The sequence below is a fragment of the Planococcus citri genome, chromosome 2 (assembly GCF_950023065.1).
Source record: "Planococcus citri chromosome 2, ihPlaCitr1.1, whole genome shotgun sequence".
Classification (NCBI taxonomy): domain Eukaryota; kingdom Metazoa; phylum Arthropoda; class Insecta; order Hemiptera; family Pseudococcidae; genus Planococcus; species Planococcus citri.
In genome coordinates, this window is record NC_088678.1 from 11615558 (window position 1) to 11637454 (window position 21897).

The 21897-nt window shown below is 34.1% G+C and overlaps 2 protein-coding genes across 2 annotated transcripts; both read left to right on the plus strand.

The window, feature by feature from the left end:
- The first annotated feature begins 13804 nt into the window (after positions 1–13804).
- Positions 13805–15657, plus strand: LOC135834657 (uncharacterized). The gene is made up of 5 exons (XM_065348592.1): positions 13805–13942; positions 14042–14114; positions 14753–14844; positions 14988–15192; positions 15302–15657. Exons 1-5 carry the CDS (start codon positions 13868–13870, stop codon positions 15421–15423), a joined length of 567 nt encoding a protein of 188 aa, XP_065204664.1. The 5' UTR covers positions 13805–13867; the 3' UTR covers positions 15424–15657.
- Positions 15658–18810: 3153 nt separating this feature from the next.
- Positions 18811–20859, plus strand: LOC135834656 (uncharacterized). Its single transcript, XM_065348591.1, has 5 exons — positions 18811–18954; positions 19054–19150; positions 19963–20054; positions 20177–20390; positions 20505–20859. The coding sequence occupies exons 1-5, from the start codon at positions 18880–18882 to the stop codon at positions 20624–20626; spliced, it is 600 nt and encodes a 199-aa protein (XP_065204663.1). The 5' UTR covers positions 18811–18879; the 3' UTR covers positions 20627–20859.
- Positions 20860–21897: the final 1038 nt, after the last annotated feature.

Consider the following 21897-nt stretch of genomic DNA (forward strand, 5'->3'; position numbering starts at 1 on the left):
CATAGGAGCATCCAAAAATATTTCATCGTCAGAATCTTGGCTATCCTGACTGTCTTGGCTATCATCGATTGTCGAAATAGTCTCTTGAGACGAAGATTCAATTGCCCTATTCTTACGTGGACGACCTCTTGCTATTTTTATTACGCTGGGGGGTACTTTCCTCAAGAATTTCAATAAGTTTCTTACACGTCGTGTCTGTCTGCTGATATGATGAGATGTTTCTGAGACGTTTATGAAGTTCAGGAATGTTTTCGGCAAGAAATTTGACTTCCAGGGGTGCAATTCCTGTCTCAAATTCTTGTGAGTGAGGTTCCGATAGCTCAGTTTGAGGTTCAAATGGTTCCAGCTCTGTTGGATCTGAGTCATCCGGAATTTCAACATTGTGAACTTCTAATTCAGGTGCCTTTATTTTATAAAGGGCCTTGTTCGAAAAATTCATATCATAAATAATATCGTAACAATTTAGAACGGTTACCCAGTGAGCCGCCTTTCGGTGGGTTTGAGCAATTTCTCGAAATCGGTTGATTATTGGTAAAAGGTTAGATCTGACATGGACTCGTCGACCATGTAGCCACATTTGTAATTTTTGAACACATTTTACCAAACACATAATTTCTCGGTCAAATAAGGTGAAGTTTTTCTGGTGCTCTTTAAATGCTATCGAGATGAACATGATGATTCGTTTGTCATTCTCCACCATATAAAATAGTACTCCGTTCATCGAGTCATCAGAGAGTTGGGTGTCTAAGAACAGATCACCTTCCTTTGGAGCTTGTTGTAGTTTGAAGTCCTTCTTGAATTCAGCTTTCAAGGTCTCAAAGGCTTTTTGTTGTTTTTCTGTCCATTCGACAGGTACATCACCTTTCGTAAGATGGTAAATAGGGTTTACAATTTGGGAATATTCAGGAATAAAATCCCTGTAGAGGCCGGTATTGCCAACTAAAGCCAAAATGTCGTTCTTTTTGGATAGAGAGAATTTTCCTCGTTTAGTGTGTTTCTTTTCAAATTCCTCTAGTTTTCTAATTTTTTCACTTTGTTTTCCAATTCCTTTATCTGAAATTACGAAACCAAGATGATCAGCGCAATTTTTGAAAAATTGAGTTTTTGTTGGATTTAGCTTCAGACCGTGCTCTCTTATGAGGTGAAAGACTTTTTCAAGTCTTTTGATAGTTTCCTCAAAAGTTGTTCCTGATATTTTTATGTCGTCGACGTATTTTGTAATTCCATCCTCATTTTCAATGACTTGGTTAATCATGTGTACGAACTCACCTGATGAGATCTTCAGGCCATATGGTAGCCTGGTGAATTCGTACACTTGCCCTTCAACTTGAAAAGCAGTAAATTTACGTGATTCCAAATCAAGTTCGAGTTGCCAAAAGCCCGCGGTGAAGTCGAGGGTGCAAAAGAACTTATCGCCAGCATTGTCATAGAGCATGCTTGCGATTGTATTTGGCTCAGTTAAGACATTGATTAGGAATTTATTGAGTTCGTCAGCATCGAGACATAAACGAATATCTCCATTTTTCTTAACTACAGGTGCTAAGGTGTTAATGTAGCATGAGTGTGAATATTTGATGATACCGAGAGCGAGCATTTTCGTTATTGCTTTGCGTAAAGCCGGCAATAATTTTTTACTAGGTCGGAATTTTTCTCCTCTCCATGGTTGCAGGTGTGTGTTTCCTTCTTGAAACGTGAATTTAACCTGCTCTCCGGTGTATTTACCAGGGTTGAGGTCAAAAATATCGGCAAAATGTTGTAGTCTATCAAACCCTCGGATCGCTTGTTGAAATGTAATTGATCCATTCTCAAGAGCCATATTTAGATCAGCTCGTAAATTCTCTTTAAAAGTACGTTGAGCCAATCTACGCTCTTCAAAGATTTCTTGTTCAATGATAGTATGATGAGTGTCAGACATATCTTCGGAAAATGTTTCATGTTCTTGTTCATTTGTAACCAACGAGAATACCGTCAATGCACTTTGAAATTCATCAGTGTGCATGAATGGTATTGTGAATTTTTCACAAAATTCTGGTCTACATTTTACGAGTCGTTCGGGTACATTTAACTTCATTTTTAAGTAATCCATAGAGATTCTGCCCAAAATGAATGTCTGACCTGGTGCATCAATGATGTAAAATGGCACTTTTATCATTTCATTTCCAAGTATCATTTGAAGTTCAATGATATGCGTCGCAGATGGAATTAGCGTATTATTGGCCAATCTAAGTTGGACTTGTTTTTTGAGTTTTATGAATTTCACCCAATTCGGAGCCTCTTCAAGGAATGTTTTGACCATTAAACGAGAGAGCACATAAGGAAGTGCCCCTGTATCGAGTTGTAACGCAACCTTTCTGGCACCGATTGTGACTGGTATGACACACGCAGGGTCATTAGTTTTCTGCGTCACAAGTTGTGAAGAGGTTACTGGGTCAGGCTTCTCATTCTTGAGAGGAGTGTTGTCTATCGCATCAATGAACTCGATATTTTGTTTTTTCTTTTTATTTATCATTTTATGGAATCGTTGTTCATTGATTTTTGCGACTAATATTTCACCCAAACTCATAGCTGTTGGTGAATCTGATAGAATTGCAGGGTCGTTATAGAGATTGCGAATCGCGTTCTTAATTTTTCTTTCTGGTTTGAGTCTATTGCCTAAATCTGAGTTTTTGAGCGTTAAAATTTGATAAATTGGAGCTTCTGTTGTGTTTTCATTGGTGTCACTTCCCAGGTATTCTACTTCTGCTTGAGTGGGAAGTGTCGCCATTCTTTCTTTAAATGATTCGATTCGTGCTATCTCTGAGATGAGCAAATTGCGGACATCACGGTATTCCGTGATTGAAGGGAAATATCGTTTTATTGCAGAGACATAGTGGAATTTTTGTTCCATTGGCAATAATTCTTTGCATGCACTAACTCTGGGTCTGGTGTATTGTTTACCCTGACTATGAATAGTTTCTGTTTCCAAAAAGCTCATAGCTGGCATACGTAAGAATTTTATCTTAGGATTGTTAGCTACACGTACATATATGTTCTTAAAGTCGACATAACGAGACAATTTTATATCAAATTCATCTGGTGTGCGTGGTTTTGCCAGAGGGAATAATAGGATTATGCTCTGTGCACCGTTGTCGAGTAATAAGTCGGTTATGTTGTGTAGCTGTTTTTCAATGATGTGATATGGTTTGCGCGAAAAATTGAATTCTAACTGACCTGCAGAGACTACAAAGTGTGATTTTTCAGGGAAATTAGCTCTCCGCAACCTACGATGTAATTCTTCGAGGGCTAATTGGTCGCGTAAATAGTCAGGTAAATGATTTGATAACGTTACTTCGCCACGCGCTATGTAATGGCTCAACCCATCACCAACCCAAATATATTTTTCCAAAATTGAATCTGAGGGGGCTATGAAGGCACTAGGAGTTGCCCCTCGGCTACCTAGTGGCTTTCGTTTCCCAAAGCAGAGCTTTCATCATCGTCGGAGGGAGAGGTTGTCATTAATTGCAAGGCAGCAGTAATCGTTTGCAAATCTAACTCTTCCGGCGCATCTGCGAAGATTGTGTTCAACATGTTGCATGTCGCCACCTGATCATTTAAATCTTCTAGGGGTGGTTGGTCTACAACGTATTCATCTAGGTCTTGATCAAATTCTACTGCTTGTACGGCAGCCGCAGGTGCGTTGGATTGAGTTTTTGGTCTAAATCTGTTAATTGTCAAATTGCCATTTTTATCAATACCGAATGGCTTGGGTGTTGAATTTGACGTAATCGTATTTGGGTTTTTTACTTGATTGGGGTTTTGAAGTATCGTTTTCTGTTCTGGCTTATCCTTCGGAGGATAAGTCGTTGCAGGCAGATTCGACGAAGTTGGAGGTGAAAACGTAAATGGTTTTTCATTTTGAGCAGGCTGGCGATTGTTGGTGAAGTTTTCATTAAAATTTTTTGGAATCCCCTTCTGCGAGATAAGATTATAAATCGCCAGTAGTTGCTCATTTGATGGTGTGCCCTTATTCGTGTATCGCGTATTATTTACAGGCGCGGGTACGGGAGGGTCATCAAATTTACGTCTATAATTTCGTTGGAACCTAACGGGTACTTCATTTTCAGGATCGTATTGAATTCTAGCCAAATTGGACAATTTTTCAAGAAAATCGTCCATAGACTGTCCTTCTTGCATTAGTCTAGTCTGGTAATTTTCTGGAGCTTTCCCTATCAGGATGTCTATAATTTCATCCTCGCTTCTATGGCGATGATTTCGAAGTGATTTAGCCCATCTGGCCATTTTATTCGCCATATCTTTGAGGTCTTCCGCAGAGTTGAACTCATATCTGCAAGCTTTCATTGCTTCATTTTGAGCTCTGCGATCCCAGTAAAAGTCCAGAAATTTACTTTTCAATTCGCGGTAATTTCGTACGTTTCGTACCGTCTCAAGGAATGATTTACGAGTTTTTGTAGCAATCACCCCTTTAAATGCCAGAATCTTATGTTTTATAGCTACATTTGTTTCCGAAAAATACGCATCAAATTCTTCTAAGAATTCGTGCGGAAAATGCAGTTGGTCGTCTGTGAAAGTAATACCTGCACTTTTTATAGATCCTGCATCAATCGCGAGAGATTTAACTTTTGAGCCACCTGCCGAGGGAGTATATTGGATTTTTTCTTTGATGTTATTAATCTCTTCGACAATTTGAGCACAACCTTCGTCACGCTTTTTAGTTTCTTGACAAATTTTGTCAATTGTTTCAGAAATTCGTTGCAAGTCCAAAGTGTTCCCTTTCGTGGCATTATTTGTTTCGATCAGAGCAACGCGAGTAGATTTTAATTTCTCTTTCAACTCATCAACCCAGGTTCCTGCTTCTTTTAGGTTGTTATGAGCTTGCGTCGCGAGATCAGCAAGCTTAGAGTTGACATAAATTCCAATTCCCTTTGCCTCGCATGCTACCTTTGTGGCATTTTGAATTTTATCTTTTTGATTCTCAAAATTCTTTTTCACTTCGGTATCAATTTTTTCATTCCAGTCCCAAGTTTTTTGAAAAATTGCAAATACTTGTTCATTGGTAGTATCTTTAAAAAGTTCTGGTTCAAAGGGGCGAGAGTACTGTTGGGTACCTATCCCTTCGTCACTTGGGGTTTGTAAGTCACTCATATCCTCATATACATGCTCTTTAGCATATGCCTGAGAATGATCACTAAAGACGGAGTGAGTGGAATTTTGGCTATTTTCCTGTTCCATTTCACTGATGTTATTTAACACCGATTTCCGATCACGTTTACGAAATTCGAAAAATTTACAAGGTTTTCTACTCACCCTACTGAGTGTGTTCAAAGCTGGAGGAGTGTTCATAGAATCACGAAATACTAAGTGCGAACGAAAGTCCAACGCGAAAGTCTAACTTGTTCAAAAGTCACACAGAGAATAGTCGAACTGATCAAATAGCTTGAGTTTATATAGTGTTTTTGGATGCCTATTTTAACAAAAAAGAGAAGTGGAAATCTGGAGGTTTGGTAGGAACTTCATTGTAGTCCTTTTCCCACAAAAGATCGTGAGAATTAAGCTCTATGTGCTTTCTCATGCTGAATTTCTCCGCTTTGAGTAATAAAAGTCTATTTCAAGCTCATTTTTCTCATTTTTGGATGAAATTTATGGTTTTGATCATTTAAACTCATTGATTTACATTGAATCATCCCTATTTTGACCAATAAATCCGTCAAGATGTCATATTTTTGTCAGAAATAGTAGCAATTAATGTCTGGTTTCTGTAATTTACTGGTACAGAAATATTGTAAATATGTATGTTGGCTGAATTGTAAGAAACATAAATCTGTCAGAAAACAATCAAAAATATGAATTAATTACACAAAAATGGATCGGACTATTTAACTATTGTTAGTATATGATTTCTATTTAGTTTTATTTGTAAGTATAGAAAAATAAAAACTGACAGAATCAATAAATTTGAGAAGTTAATTGGATTATTTTAAGGGTTGTTAGTATATGTGTAAGCATTGAACAATGAAGCTGACAGATTAATGGCTTGATTTATTGAATTTTGAAAAAATTAATCGGAGTATTTGACTATTGTTAGTATGTACATATGCATAGAACAATCAGGCTGACAGATTAATGACTTGAATTAATAGATTTTGAAAAATGAATCGGAGTATTTAGCTACTGTATTTATGTACATTTTCGTTTTCTTATACTTGTAGGTATAAGAACAGTAAAAATGTCAGAAAAATATTGAGTGGTAATAAATTGTCAAAAACTGTCAAAATGTCAAGCAGGATATTTGAAATATTGCATGTTAATATTCTCCAGTCTCCTATGTGATCAGTATAGAAAAGCAAAAAACATTAAAATGTTAATTCAATTGATTACATGGCTATTAGTATGGTTAGTTTTTACATGCGACGAAAATAAAGGCAGCCTTTATGTATCTATGCTGTATTCAGTAGTCGTTTACGTATTCGTTGCCGAGTATCTTATACTCCAGCAAGTAGGTGTAATAAAGTAGTTGAATCTAGACGTTTTTATTATATCCAAAAAATAGGTAAGAAAAAATGTAATCAAATGATGACATTTTTATTATATCAAAAAGGTGTTCTCAGGTATCCGAGAAGATTCTGTATGTTTTGGTTAAATAGGTGTAATAAAGTGACCAAATAGTGACAGTTTTTATTGCTAAAGCAATAAATGTCAACGCCTTGAACGAAAGATGTTCGAGTCTCTTGCTTATTAATTTTTATAACTATCTACTGGCGCTATGATTTCGTGAGAATATTTCGGCTCGGAGATTTTAAACAAAGAATCCTATTCGATTTCAAAGGCTCTGTAAGGCCATGGCACGTGTATGCAGCTATATGAGCTGGATACAAAGAAGATTCTCTATAGGTATGATACCTATGCATTTTATATGGAAAAAGATCGCGCTTTTTTCTACTGAGAACTTAGATGTTTTTTGTCTTGTGATTTAAAATAATTTTCATCGGAGATTTTGAGTCTTGCAACGATCTTTTTGGGCTAGATTTTCGAAATTTTGAACTTACACAGATTCAAAATAGAGTGAGCAGATAGATACATTTTTACAGAAAATGTAGCCAGTGTAAAATTCGATCAAATAGCCCAAGTCATGCAGGCTATTAACCATTTTCTTACTGGTAACTTGAGAAAAATTTTCTACAGAAAGAAAATCAATGAACTATCTACAGACTGAATTTATCCCATTTTTCTACAGATTTTCGTCTGTAAAAAGCATGAAACAAATTCGTTTCTAGGTACCTACTTGAATAAAATGAGCTTAACTGCTTATTTTACCCATTCACCAAATTGTTAAAATATTACTAGGTACATAGAATAACTAGATTAAAGTGGCCAAGAAATTTTCATCAAAATTATAACATTTTGATGACTTTAAAACTGGATGGCCTCACTCAAGTTGTCATTGTGCTCCATAAGGGAGGAATGATTTTGAGTGAATTTTTTCTCAACCTAACTATACAGACGTTTTCGGAATTTTGAACACTTTTGTTACGAGCATAAAAAGATCAAAGTTTTATGCTTTGCTTTTTGTGGGTAATTTTGCATTTATCTGTCAAATTGTCAGATTTTCATCTTCGGACTTGGCAGAAAACAGCAATTTTGCCCTAATTTTAGGTCCGAATTCGTCAGATGGCTAATCTGTTCCATTTGGAACAAAATTAACCTCGGAAGAATTTTTTCCTTATTTGTGTTGTATTTTCAGATTTTCGTCATCGTAACTTTCATAGAAATGTCCGAAAATACACCACAAAGGGGTTAGTTAGGTCAAGAAATAAGTAAATTGATTTTTAAAACTATTTCAACTATTTCGATTCGGACTTGTACTGTTACAAATCACGAGTCAAATGGTCTTGTTTGGAGTTTTTTCCTAGTCCCTATTCTAAATTTTTGCATTTTGAGAGTGTTTGAAAAAATTTCTTCTATTACTGTTTTAGTTATATAGACGTTTTTTAAAAATTTTTTATGCTATTTTTTGAGAATTTTTGTTTGCTATTTTTCAAAGTTAGACTCACATGATGGTAGAGTACTCACTTTAGGAGACAAACTTACCAATCGCTCATGGGGAGTACCATGATTCTCTGTGAGTAAAATATCCTTCATGAGAGTCTTATGAGAATAGCAATTTTTAGAATTTTTTGAATTTTAAAAATTTTCAAAAGTGCATAATGAATGAGGTATCACAATTCTACTGTGATTCTCAAGATGACTATCGCCCATGAGGCTAGTCAGATTTTACATCTTGCTCATTGGGAGAAGCCCTCTTGATTGGCACAATATAGCTGCGATCCTTTATCCATTACGTAAGACAGAGACTAGTTATTTTTGTGATCTCAAAATTTTATTTAGATGAAATTTTGTTTATTATTTTAAGATTAATGTTCTCTGACGATACACAGCAACTAGGGTACCGCAATTCTACCATGATTCTTGAGATAATTGTCTCCCTTGAGGCTAGTCAGGTTTTACACCTTGCTCATGAGGAGTTTTTTCTCAATTGGCACAATATAGCTGCGATCCCCTACCCACCATGTAAGTCAGAGATTAATTTTTTACAAAGCCAGAGTTTTACGTAGATGAAATTTTGGTTATTATTTTATGAATGATATTCTCTGTAAATACACAGTGACCAGGGCATCACGATTCTACCATGGTCCTCGAGATGATTATCTCCCTTGAGACTAGTCAGGTTTTACACCTTGCTCAGCAGGGAGTTTTTTCTCGATTAGTATGATATAGCCGCAGCTACCTACCCACCATGTAGGTCACAGAGTAATAACCACTTTCGTTTTTTAAAAGAATTTATTATTTTGATTCGGACTTGTATTTTTACGAATCATGAACCGAATAGTATTTCAGAATTTTTCCCTGCCCCTATTCGCAATTTATGCACGAAAGAGTGTTTGGAAAAATTCATTTTATGTACATAAAAAAATACTACATTATTTTAGCATAGTGTTAGTAAGCATTATGTATTGAAACTTTTCTCACTAAAGTATGAGCTATCGTATTACCTAAAGACCTATCTACGAGACTTCGAGGCAAAAAACGTATTTTTAGTGGGGTACAAGAATTTTAAAAAAATCAAAACGAAAAAAAAATCAAAAAAAAATCAAAAATTTTGGAAGGTAATAATTTAGATTAATCCGGAATGTAATTTTTAGCTTGAATAATGCTCATTTTTCGAGCCTTTTGAATTCAAGAAAGTTCAAGAATTTATTTTTTAATACACTGTGGCCTTTGAGATTCAAAGGTCAAAGGCTTACCATTGAAACGTAATTTTTAGCTTGAATTATGCTCGTTTTTCGAGCTTTTTGGATTCAAGAAAGATCAAAATTAATTTTTTGGTAGATTAGAATTTTTAATTTATGAGTTTTCGAAGATATGTGGCATGTATGAATTTTTTCTAGAGAGGTTCATCCACGTCAGGCGCCAGACTAAGTGATTAGTCAATTTTGACATGCAACATATCTTGGAAAATCATGTTTTTACACTCGAATTGTGTTCTTTAGGAGAACCATTTGGAATTCGAGTTTGACAAAATTTGGAAAAATCGAAAAGTTTGAAGATTATGAAAAATTTGAATTTTTAAGGGTGGGTTTTTTAGTAAGTTGGAATGAAAATTTTGCAATTTTCATGAGAATTACGCGGAAGTTAGGCGCCAATATGATAGAGTGAGATCTTACAGGATTGATATAGATGATTTTTATTAGAATTCCTACCTACGTGATTAAGTCAAGAAATATTCCCTAAGGTAGTGAATAATTGCCTCGCCTGGTTAGCTCAAAATATCGGAGAGGTTTCAGTCATGCAGCTCATTCTTCACAGTAAAATCTCTAATTACCAATAAAACTCATATTAATTACACTAAAGTGATAATATGTTTATTGTTAATTAGACATAATAAAATCAAATGCATATTAAAACTGGTACAAAGATAAAGAAGTATAGAATAACTATAGGGTTGTTCTATAATAGGTACATGCACAAGCTTATACCTTACGACGCGCGTTAATGGATTACTGAAGGTGGGTAATTAGATACCCTAGAAATTGCATGCAATTTCGGAAATAGTAGTGAGATTTACTCACCAAGGCTCACATAATGTCCGCTTCTACTGTCTCTTTCAGGGTGGCTCACTAATACTAGGCCGGTCGACAGCAATGTAATACACGAGGTACCTATTCTTCTAGGACTATCTCCGATGGCCAGCATAATCAGATGATATCCGGTGTGGACGCGATTAATTACGTATACGATAATTTAAATCACGAAAACGAGAAACATATTAACCACTAAAAGTGGGCGAAGACTGAATAAAAGGGATGAACCCCCTATAGAGGACTTCATCTACTCGTATCTACATAAGTACACTTTTGACCAAGAACCAGCTATCCGGATCGCCGAGTCCAAGATCGTATGGAAGCTCAACTTATTTGGAAGTTCAGCCCATTTTAAATACAACTAGTTTGGCTCGCGTCCGTGTTGCTCTATTTATACTATTTTTGGGTGCATCGGATGCGTTCTATGCGTTTGCTGCGCGCGATTACGTTATAGCTACATAGTAGGAGTAGCACAGTAGTAGGAGTTAACACATTACCGAACTTGCAGTTTAAGGGAGTTATTTTATTCATCATCTCTATGGTGATGATTAATTTAATCATCGCTTAGGCGATGAAGGCATATTTCCTCATATCAAATTTTATTAATAATTATTTCTTGATTTATAATTTATTTTCAAAATAATTTTTCTTTCAATATAATTATATTAAATAAATTAAATAATTATATTATAATTATTATAATAATAATTATATTAATCGTTTTTTCTGTGAAAAATACATACGAAAATATTTTTTCCCGAATTTTCAAGGCATTAGTGGGCGAGATAGGCTTGTGGTCGGATTTAGGCGACTGGTCGACATTCGGGCACCTTACCCTTAATAGTCTTAATTATCCTTTATTATTTTGTATGTATCTCTTTCGGTATATCATTCAATAAACATATCGAATAGCATGAGTAAGTATATGTTTTTATTTGGTGAAGAACTGAAATATGTGCTTATGGTGAGTAAGACATTACCGAAGTCTCCTATCTGAGCTAGTCAGGAACAACGAGAAAATATTCACTGCCTAGGGAATATTTCTTAGCAAACTTCAGGGATTAATCATGCTGATATCTACCATCTCCCCAGATAATTCTTACCTTCACTATAACAAAATACCCAAAAATTGAAGATGGAGAAAAAAACTTGAAACAAAAGATGTAGAGCATGAAAAATTAAACCATTTTTGCTGATAAGATTTTGAAAATGGCCAATTAATTGCAACCGAGTATCTTTTCGATGGCTCGCTGCGAATTAATGAACTGGTTTCGAATCTGATTAGCAAAAATTGTTCAATTTTTCGCTCTCTACAGCTTATGTTTCAAACTTTTTTCTCTATTATGTTCAAACTTTTGTCTCTATCTCCAATATTTTTTAGGTGATTGTCAGAAACATGGTTTCTAAATACGAACCAATGAACCGGTTTCAAAATATGCTTACGCAGAATTGCGTTATTTTTCACACTCTACAAGTTTTGTTTCAAGCTTTTTTCACCATCTACAATTTTTGAATAATTGTCGATAACTGATTGCGAATTAATGAACTGGTTTCAAAATCCGATCACCCAAAATGGTTCAATTTTTCACACTCTACAACTTTTGTTTCAAGTTTTTTTCTCCATCTTCAACTTTTAGGTGATTATCAAAAACTGGTTGCTAAATGCAAACCAATGAACCGGTTTCAAAATGTAATTATACTGGATTGTGTAATTTTTCACGCTCTACAACTTTTGTGCCAAGTTTTTTTCTCTATCCACAATTTTTGGGTATTTTTTGTTGACTGGTTGCAAAATATTGAACCAGTTTCAAAAAATCCATATTATCATGTTTTTGTCGCCTTAGTGTGTAGAATACATTCCGCCAATAAAAATCGGTTCGAATTTTTTGACCAAACCGGTTTTTTAATTTGTGGACACCCTGTGCATGGGCCAGAAATTTTCAAGGTCACTTTTGAAAGCCCTTATTTTCCCCTACTCAACGCCGCTTCATTCATATCGCTAGCTCTTTCCACTTGGAAATAAAAGCCACCGGGCACTACTTTTGTGTCATACTGTATATTTTTAATCAAAAAACTTTCTTTGGGGTACTTGATATTTCTGCACATCCTGTACAGTGCATGCGTAGATAAGGTACATACTTGTATCTTTCAAAAATACCCCTTTCAAGGTGCAAATTAATTTTGCTTCAGAACAGAAATTTAAAAATCAGTATTTTTTAAAAATAGGTACCTACAAACATTTCAAAGTAATGAAGTGACCTCACTTTAAAAAAAAAAAACAAATAATGATATGGTAATCAACTAAACTGTAGTATGTACATGTGAAAATACATGACGGAATTGACGAATCTCTAGATAGGTCTCTTCCTTTCCTGTCAGAATATTATTTTTAACGTAACCAGACAATATGTTGCAATTTTGCATAGGTAGGTACAAACGGGATTGGTTTCTGAAAAACTTGACACAATTAAAATTAATGAATGAATTAAAGTAAACTAAAGGTGAAGAAACGACAAAAAACACCATGTAAAGGACATTAAGTATTTCATGTAAGTACCTAATGATAAAAATCAAAAATGTATGGTACGGATGGGACAAATCTGAATGAAAAAAAAAATAGGCTATTGTTCGTTTCTATGGACGGACTGATTATTCAATCCTCTCCCAAATAAGGGGAAGTTTCCTTCTTAGAATTGTTGTGTGATGTGTGATACCTAGACCTACCCTACATACAATGATTCTAAGAGGTTGTTCATGAATCTCTTTAAACATTGAGCAAAATATTTAAAACAACACAATATAAAAACTTGACATTTTATTAATAAAACAAAAATCATTAGGATCATTCTACGCCAAATCGGTGGATTTTGGCTCGAGGGGGTATTTGATTTTTTTCAAAATCAGATCGTGTTTAGAGGTCATCAAAAGACGACAAATGACGCAAACCGGACATTTTTTCGAGTTTTTTTGGCGGAGCTGTGGGACTTCAAAGTTTTCCAAAATGGCTGAAGATGGAAAATTTCAGTTGAAAATTGCTTCGGTTGTACGTGGCATAGAATTTTGTACTTTTTTTCAAATTGTAGTACTTTGAGAGGTTGATCGACCAATGATGTTAAAATTAGTGTTGCCATTTTCAAAAACCTAAAAATATCGATTTAAAAACACTTATAATTTAAATATAACCATGAGGTCTGCGAGTAAAAATTCTGAAAAAATTCTCAGTTTTAGTCCTTTTCATGTAGAATAACATATAAAAAAATTGAACTCGCATTTTTTTCATTTTCGAGAAAAAAATTACAAGTTTGTCCCTTCTTGCAAAAATACCACCAGAAACCTGAAAAATGAAAATATTTGCATTTTTGAGATATTTTACCAATGTGGAGACGAACATTTCAAAAAAGTTTCCGTTTTCGGCCATTTTGGAAGACTTTGAAGCCCCACAATTACAGACACGTTTTTGTCGTGAATTTTTTTGGGTACTTATTCATTTTTATCTCGATTTGTTCAATGTGGAGGTAATGCATCACTCATTTATGGTGGATAGAAGTTCCCACGTGATGGTAATTTTATTGTAGGAAAGAAAATACAATCAAAATTATAATATGTAAAAAAATACATAGTTTTCGTTATCAAATCAACCTACACAACATTATAAACCAGCAGTTAGATCACTGATAAAGCACAGTTGGATCTTTGTAATTGGGCAAGAACTATCTGCGAATTGTTTCAAAATGGTGAAGGTGAAAGAATTCTGTTGCGGGTGCTCTCTCCGAAGTGGAACGTATATTGCAGCATGGGGTTTACTAGTAAGTTTTGTGAAAAATTTTAAGAGTGCTGTTTGTTTTAATTTTAAAAATAATAATTTCATTTACTTGGGTACCTAATTCGTATCACTTTTTACACAGGTATGGAGTTTTTATATATTTATAGTGGCTGTGTATTATTTTATGTTCATTCTACGTTTGGCTACCAAAACAAGTATGTCCTTATATGTCATTATTGTATTTTTCGATTTGCTATCAGATTTTTAAAGAAACCGTAATGCAAGGAGTTCACCGGTGCTCTTCGTTTCTCTCAGATGTCACTTTTACTTCACAAACAATGCGAAAATTTCAAACCTGAAAAATTATTAGTTCTATTTTAAGTAAACAGTCTAGATCAATATTCTCTATGATCAAATTATTGATCAAGCTTTCCGATGCCATTTCTTTACGCATCTACAAGTTATGTGCACATCACAAAATTAGGGTTTTCACGTTGCAAATACCTACTTAGATCCCATTTCTGGTAGGTATTGCAGTTTCCAGATTTTTGTGAAATGATGCGCAAATACAGAGTACAGTGACATGACACAATTGACACATGTTACCTAATACCTATATACTATTTAATTTCATTTGGGATACATATTACTCGTAGGTAGGTAATGATATTCGAACATCTGATTAGTTGAGCCAAAAAGTGATATCTTCTTACTAGATAAAATCATCGCCTAGGTACCTACCTGAAAATATGTAGGTACATATCCTGAATCAAATAAGCACCCAAGTAGGTAGGTACACATTACTTATCTATACCAATTAAAATAAATATACCTACATAATTTATTTTTGAAGGTTCTTGGACACGGTGTTTATTTGCCTATGACGTCACAAGGACCACTATTGGAATGACAGTTTCCCTAATAGCGATATGGGCACTTCAAAAGGTAGGTAACATGTATTTTCATCCATTAGTCGTAGCCTGCAATGTAAAATCTTATAATTACCACGGACAAGGTGCTAACGTAAGTTCAATTGCTCATAATAGTCATAATCTTATCTATTACCGACTATACCCTGTTATTTTCAGAATAAATCCAAATTTTTAAGCGGTCTTCTATGGTACTTATATTACTCCATAACTTTTACAATACTTGATGAGATGTTGTTAATATTCGCGTTCGATGTGGAAGTATCTTATTTATGGACGTTAAATCTGATGGGTCATAGCTATGTTAGGTCTGGGAGAAGTGAAGACATCGCATTGATTTTCTTGATTTATTTATTTGGAATAGGTAAGAAATGAATGTAAAATACTATTCTCCCATATTTACTATGGGTACCTACCCATAATAAAAATACTTGAGCATTGCTTCGACTCATGTTGTACCTAAATTTGTGTAGGAGTTGCATCTTATTTTGCGTTGATTGTGAAATCCTACCGAGATTATTCGTTTAGAAATGAAGCTCACAATGTTCAATTTGTCGGCCCGGATGCAACAACTGTTGGGTATATAACAGCATAGTTGAATAGATATTTACCTAACTAATAATTACCTAGTACATAATTTAATTTTAGTACAATTTGTGCAATCTATTGTTTTGTTTCATTATTCAATGTCACTTAGATGTACAAGTTAATGAAAAATCAAATCACACTTTATTATAGTCATAAATGCTAATCATTTGTGTATGTGAACGCGTTTTGTATTTTAAAAAAGTTAATTTGAGTAGAGCCTATTCATTTTTGAAAATCGAAAGTGTTTTATCAATGATTTGTTATCTTGACACTCCTATAGAAATATGACTTTCAAATTGTGTTAATATGCAGGTTGTACAGAAATATCAAGCACACCCACAAATTTTATTTGCCAAATGTAACTGTTAATGATTATAATAATAGCACAAAGGCAATTGATTGTTGGACACTGAGATGATAACATTCCACCAATCATACGAATGCATCTGTTTCACATAATATTATTGGCAATCTATATTTTTAATAAAAAAAACTTTCTTTGGGGTACTCGATATTTTTGCACATCCTGTACCGTGCATGAGCAGGTAAGGTATCTTTCGAAAATATCCCTTTTGAAGTGCAAATTAATCTTGCTTCAGAACAGGAATTTAAAAATCAGTATTTTTTAAAAATAGGTACCTACTTTTCTAAAAACATTTTATAGTAAAAAAGTGATCTCACTAGGGAAAAAAAGCATAATGATATGATAGGTAAACAACTAAACTAGTTACTTACATGTAAAAACACATGATGAATTTGAGGAATCTTTAAATACTTATATGTAGGTCTCTTCCATTTCTGTCAAAATATTATGTTCAACTTGATCAGACAATGTTGCTATTTTCAATTTTGCATAGATTGGAATTTTTGATGGGACCGACACTTACCAACAGGATTGGTTTCTGAAAAACTTGACACAATTAAAATCAATGAAAGAATTAAAATAAACTAAAGGTGAAAAACCCGACAAAAAACACCAGAAAAGGACATTATTTCATGTACCTACCTAATGAAATTATAAAAATCAAAAATGTGGTACGGATGGGACTAATCTGAATGAAAGAAAATATGGTATAGTTCGTTTCTATAATGGACTGATTATTCGATCCTCTCCCAAGGAAGAGGTTTCCTTAATTGTTAGATTTGTTGTGTGGTACCAACATACATACAATGATTCTAAGAGGTTGTTCATGAATCTCTTTAAACATTGAGCAAAATATTAAAACAACACAATAGGTAAAAATTTCACATCAGGGCAACTTACGGGACATTTCAGGTCATCATCATCATCAAGTTCCAAAAGCTCAAAGTTTCTAAGTTTATCGAGCGACAAAATTTTTTTCAACATTTTTTAAAACTCATTACCTAGAAAATGGCTGAACCAATTTCGATGAACTTTAAAATCTAACTATAGGCCTGCACGGTTCCCACAAAGTACATATTAATACGACCCCTCAATTTTTGGTGAATCATTCATGAACGAATTGATCAATTTTTTGAAAGAACCATTCGCCAACGAATCGATCAATTCATTAATTTATGAATCAATTCGTTCGAAAATGAGTCACTTATACGAATCAATTCGTTCGCGAATGATTCACAAAAAATTATTCAATTCGTTCGTGAATTATTCATCTAAAATTTTAGCATATGAATCGATTCGTTCGCGAACGAGTCACTCATACGAATCGATTCGTTCGCGAACGAGTCACTTATACGAACCAATTTGTTCTCGAATGATTCACTAAAAATTATTCGATTCGTTCGTGAATGATTCACCTAAAATTTGAGTATATGAATCGATTCGTTCGCGAACGAGTCACTTATACAAACCAATTTGTTCGCGAATGATTCACTAAAAATTATTCAATTCGTTCGTGAATGATTCACCTAAAATTTGAGTAAGTGAATCGATTCGTTCGCGAACGAGTCACTTATACAAATCGATTCGTTCGCGAACGAGTCACTTATACGAACCAATTTGTTCGCGAATGATTCACTAAAAATTATTCAACTCGTTCGTGAATGATTCACCTAAAATTTGAGTACGTGAATCAATTCGTTCGCGAACGAGTCACTTATACGAATCGATTCGTTTGCGAACGAGTCACTCATACGAATCGATTCGTTCGCGAACGAGTCACTTATAAGAACCAATTTGTTCGCAAATGATTCACCAAAAATTATTCAATTCGTTCGTGAATGATTCGCCTAAAATTTGAGTATATGAAATTACGAATCGATTCGTTCGCGAATGAGTCACTCATACGAATCAATTCGTTCGCGAATGATTCATGATTCATCAAAAATTGAGTAAATAAATCGATTCGTTAGCGAACGAGTCACTTATACGAATCGATTCGTTCGCGAACGAGTCATTTATACGAATCGATTCATTCGCGAACGAGTCACTTATACGAATCAATTTGTTTGCGAACGAGTCATTTATACGAATCAATTCAGTCGCAAATGATTCAGTCCGCCAATCGGTTGTGAATTACTCGATACGATTCGATTTAATTCACTCCGCTTGAAAACAGGTCAATTTCCATACAATAATTTCACAAAAACCGAATCAATTGTAAACTAGTTGATCCGTTTGCGAATGATTCGCCAAGAAATCAATCAATTTTTTTAATCGGCAATCGTTCGTAAATGATTCGATTCGATTGTAAGCAGATCAAATTGCTGTACAAATAAAAATGTGAATCTATTCTTTTGTGAAAGATTTTTATTTGAAGAAAAGTCTGTCTTCTCACGCTAAATGCGTGAGAGTTTTTTTTTCAAAATGTAGTACTTTCAGAGGGCAATCGACGAATGATGTCAAAATCAGTCTTGTCACTTTCAAAAACCTAAAAAAAATCGATTTAATAACTTATAATTTAAATAGGTATAACAAGTCCGCGAGTAAAAATTTTGAAAAAATTCTCAGTTTTAGTCCTTTTCATGTAGAACATAAATCAAAAAATTGGACTGGCAACTTTTTTTTTCGTTTTCGAGAACAAAAAATTACAAGTTTGGCACTTACTTATTGCAAAATGCCATCAGAAACCTAAAAAATGAAAATTTTTGCATTTTTTATGTATTTTACCAATGTGGAGACTAACATTTGAAGAAAAATTTCACATTTTCAGCCATTTTGGAAAACTTTGAAGCCCCACGATACAGACACGTTTTTGTCATGAATTTTTTCAGGTACTCATTCATTTTCATCTCGGATTTCTTCAGTGTGTAGGTAATGCATTACTCATTAATGGTGGGTAGAAGTTCCCACGTGACGGAAATTTTATTGTAGGAATGAAAATAAATAACTACAATCAAAATTATAATATGTAAAAAAATACATAGTTTTCTTTATCAAATCAACCTACACAATATTATAAACTAGCAGCTAGATCACTGATAAAGCATAATTGGATCTTTGTAATTGGGCAAGAACTAAGTATCTGCGAATTGTTTCAAAATGGTGAAAGTGAAAGAATTCTGTTGCGGGTTCTCTCTTCGAAGTGGAACGTATATTGCAGCATGGGGTTTACTAGTAAGTTTTGTAAAAAATGTTAAGAGTGCTGTTTGTTTTGATTTTCAAAATAATAATTTCATTTACTTTGGTACCTAATTCGTATCACTTTTTACACAGGTATGGAGTTTTTATATATTTATACAGGCTGTGTATTATTTTATCTACATTCAACGTCTGCTTACAAGATATAACACTTCCGAAGTACCAAAATCATGTATGTCGTAGTCATTATTATATTTTTCGGTTTGCTATTGATTTTTAAAGAAACTGTAATATCTATGTACAAGGAACTCGCCAGTGCTCTTCGTTTCTTTCTAGGTCATTTTTACTTCGCAAACAATGCGAAAATTTCAAACCTGAAAAAAAAAGTTACATTTTTAGGTAACAGTCTAGACCAAAATTCTCTATGATCAAATTAGGTATTGGTCAAGGTTTCCCAGCGACGCAATTTCTTTACGCATCTACTAGGTGCACATCACAAAATTAGATTAGGGGTTTCACATTGAAATTAGATCCCGTTTCTTGTATACATATGTATTACAGTTTCCTGATTTTTGTGAAATGATTCACAAATACACACTACAGTGACGTATGACACAGGGTACCTACATTTGATTTGGGATACAGAATGGACAGAACGTGAACCCCTAAAAAAGTTTCCTGCTAAATATTTCAGTTGATCACCATGAATGATAATAATATCTAGCATATGATTGGTTGTTGGACTGAGATGATAACTTCCCACCAACCATAATTATGCATCTATTTCATGTTGCCAACCAATATTTTTAATGAAAAACTTTCTCTGGGGTTCACGATATTTCTGTTCACCGGGTATGTATTAGGTAGGTATTAGGTAATGAAATTCGAACATCTGATTGGTTGAGCCAAAAAGTGATGTCTTCTTACAACATAATATAAAATCATCACTTGGGTACCTACCTACCTATCCTGAATCACATAGGCACCCCTTAGGGACTTACATATACCCACCAATTAAAATAAATACCAAATTTATTTTTCAAGGGTCTCTGTTACCGTATTTACTTGCCTATGATGTCACAAGGACCACTACTGGGATAACGGTTTCCCTTACAGCTATATGGGCACTTCAAAAGGTAGGTAACATATCTTATCACTTATCAGTTTTATTGTTAGCCTGCAGTGTAATTCAAAACCGCGGACGAGGTGCTAAGAGTTCAATTGCTCATAATCTACCTAATCATCCTTTTATTTTCAGAACAACCCCAAATTTTTAAGCGGTCTTCTATGGTACCTATATTACTCCATAATTTTTACAATATTTGAGGAGATATTCTTAATATTCGCGTTCGATTTGGAAAAATTTATATTGCGGTTGAATCCGACAATTAATAGCTATCTTCCGTTTGACTCTAAGTCCGAGGGAAGTGATGAAATCGCATTGGTTTTCTTGATTTATTTATTTGGAATAGGTAAGAAATATGAGTATGTAAAGTACCATTCTCCCATATTTATACTATGGGTATATCCACATTAAAAATACCTATAAGCATTCCTTCATCTCATATTATTGTAAATTTGTATAGGAGCTGCATCTTATTTTGCGTTGATTGTGAAATCCTACCGAGATTATTCGTTAAGAAATGAAGCTCACAATGTTCAATATGTCGGTCCGGATGCAACAACTGTTGGGTATATAAGATCATAGTTGAATAGATACTTAACTAATTAATTTAAGTACAATTTGTACAATCTATTGTTTTGCTTCAATATTCAATGTCACTTGGATATACAAGTTAATGAAAAATCAAATCATATTTTATTTATTATAGTCATAGGTACTGCTAATCATTTTGTGTTTGTGAACGCGTTTTATATTTAAAAAAAATTAATTTGAGTACAGCCTATTTATTCTTGAAAATAAAAATGTTTTGTCAATCATCTGTCATCATGACACTTTCATCTATAAAAATAAATGGCTTTCCAATTAGGTAAATGTAAACAGGTACCTAAAAATACCTAAAACATTTCAAAGTAAAAAAGTAGTCTCACTTTTTAAAAAAAAGTCAAAATATTATTTTCAATTTAATTTGAAAATGTGTTTTTATTCTGCATAGATTGATTCGGATTTTTGATGGGACCACCAGGATTGGTTTCTGAAAAACATGACACAATTAAAATGCATGAAAGAATAAAAATAAACTACCTAAAGGTGAAAAAACGACAAAAAATACCAGAAAATGATATTACGTATTGCATGTACCTACACGGAAAAAAAAATTATTGATAATTTTTACTATTTCATACAGTAACCGGATCCCATTCAAAAATATTGCGATTTTTACTATGAGATTAGTAAATTTTTCTATGAGAGTAATAAATTTTACCTAATTCTATAGGTAAAATGTATTTTTTGGCTGAGTAAAAATCACTATTATTTTTGGATTGGATCCGGTTACTATACTGAAATAGTAATTTTTATTGTTTTTTTTTTCAGTGTAGGTAATGATAAAAATCAAAAATGTGGTACGGATGGGACAAATCATCGACCTTGTAAATAATCTTGTCGCCTCCTCTAATAGACCAACTGTGTATATGGAGTACAACGTAACGAAATGGCACCAACATCTCACCACTACTAACACAACGTTTTACACGAAGTCTAATGTACTGGCTTTGGGAATGAAAGTGCAAGTGCGTGACTTGTGAAAAGAGGCGAGAGGAGGCGCGTCAGCTGGTTTGTCCTTGTAGTTGATGTTGTTGTGTTGGTTATCTTCCCCTCACTCCGAGCGGGTAACCTGCGCATGACCATTTCCATTCCCAAAGCCAGTACATTACACTTTGTGTTAGTAGTGGTGAGATGTTGGTGCCATTTCATTACCATTGCACAGTTGGTCTATTAAGAAGTGAACATAAAGCGAACTGAATAAGCTGCAAGGTCGATGGGACAAATAATCTGAATGAAAGAAAATATTGTTC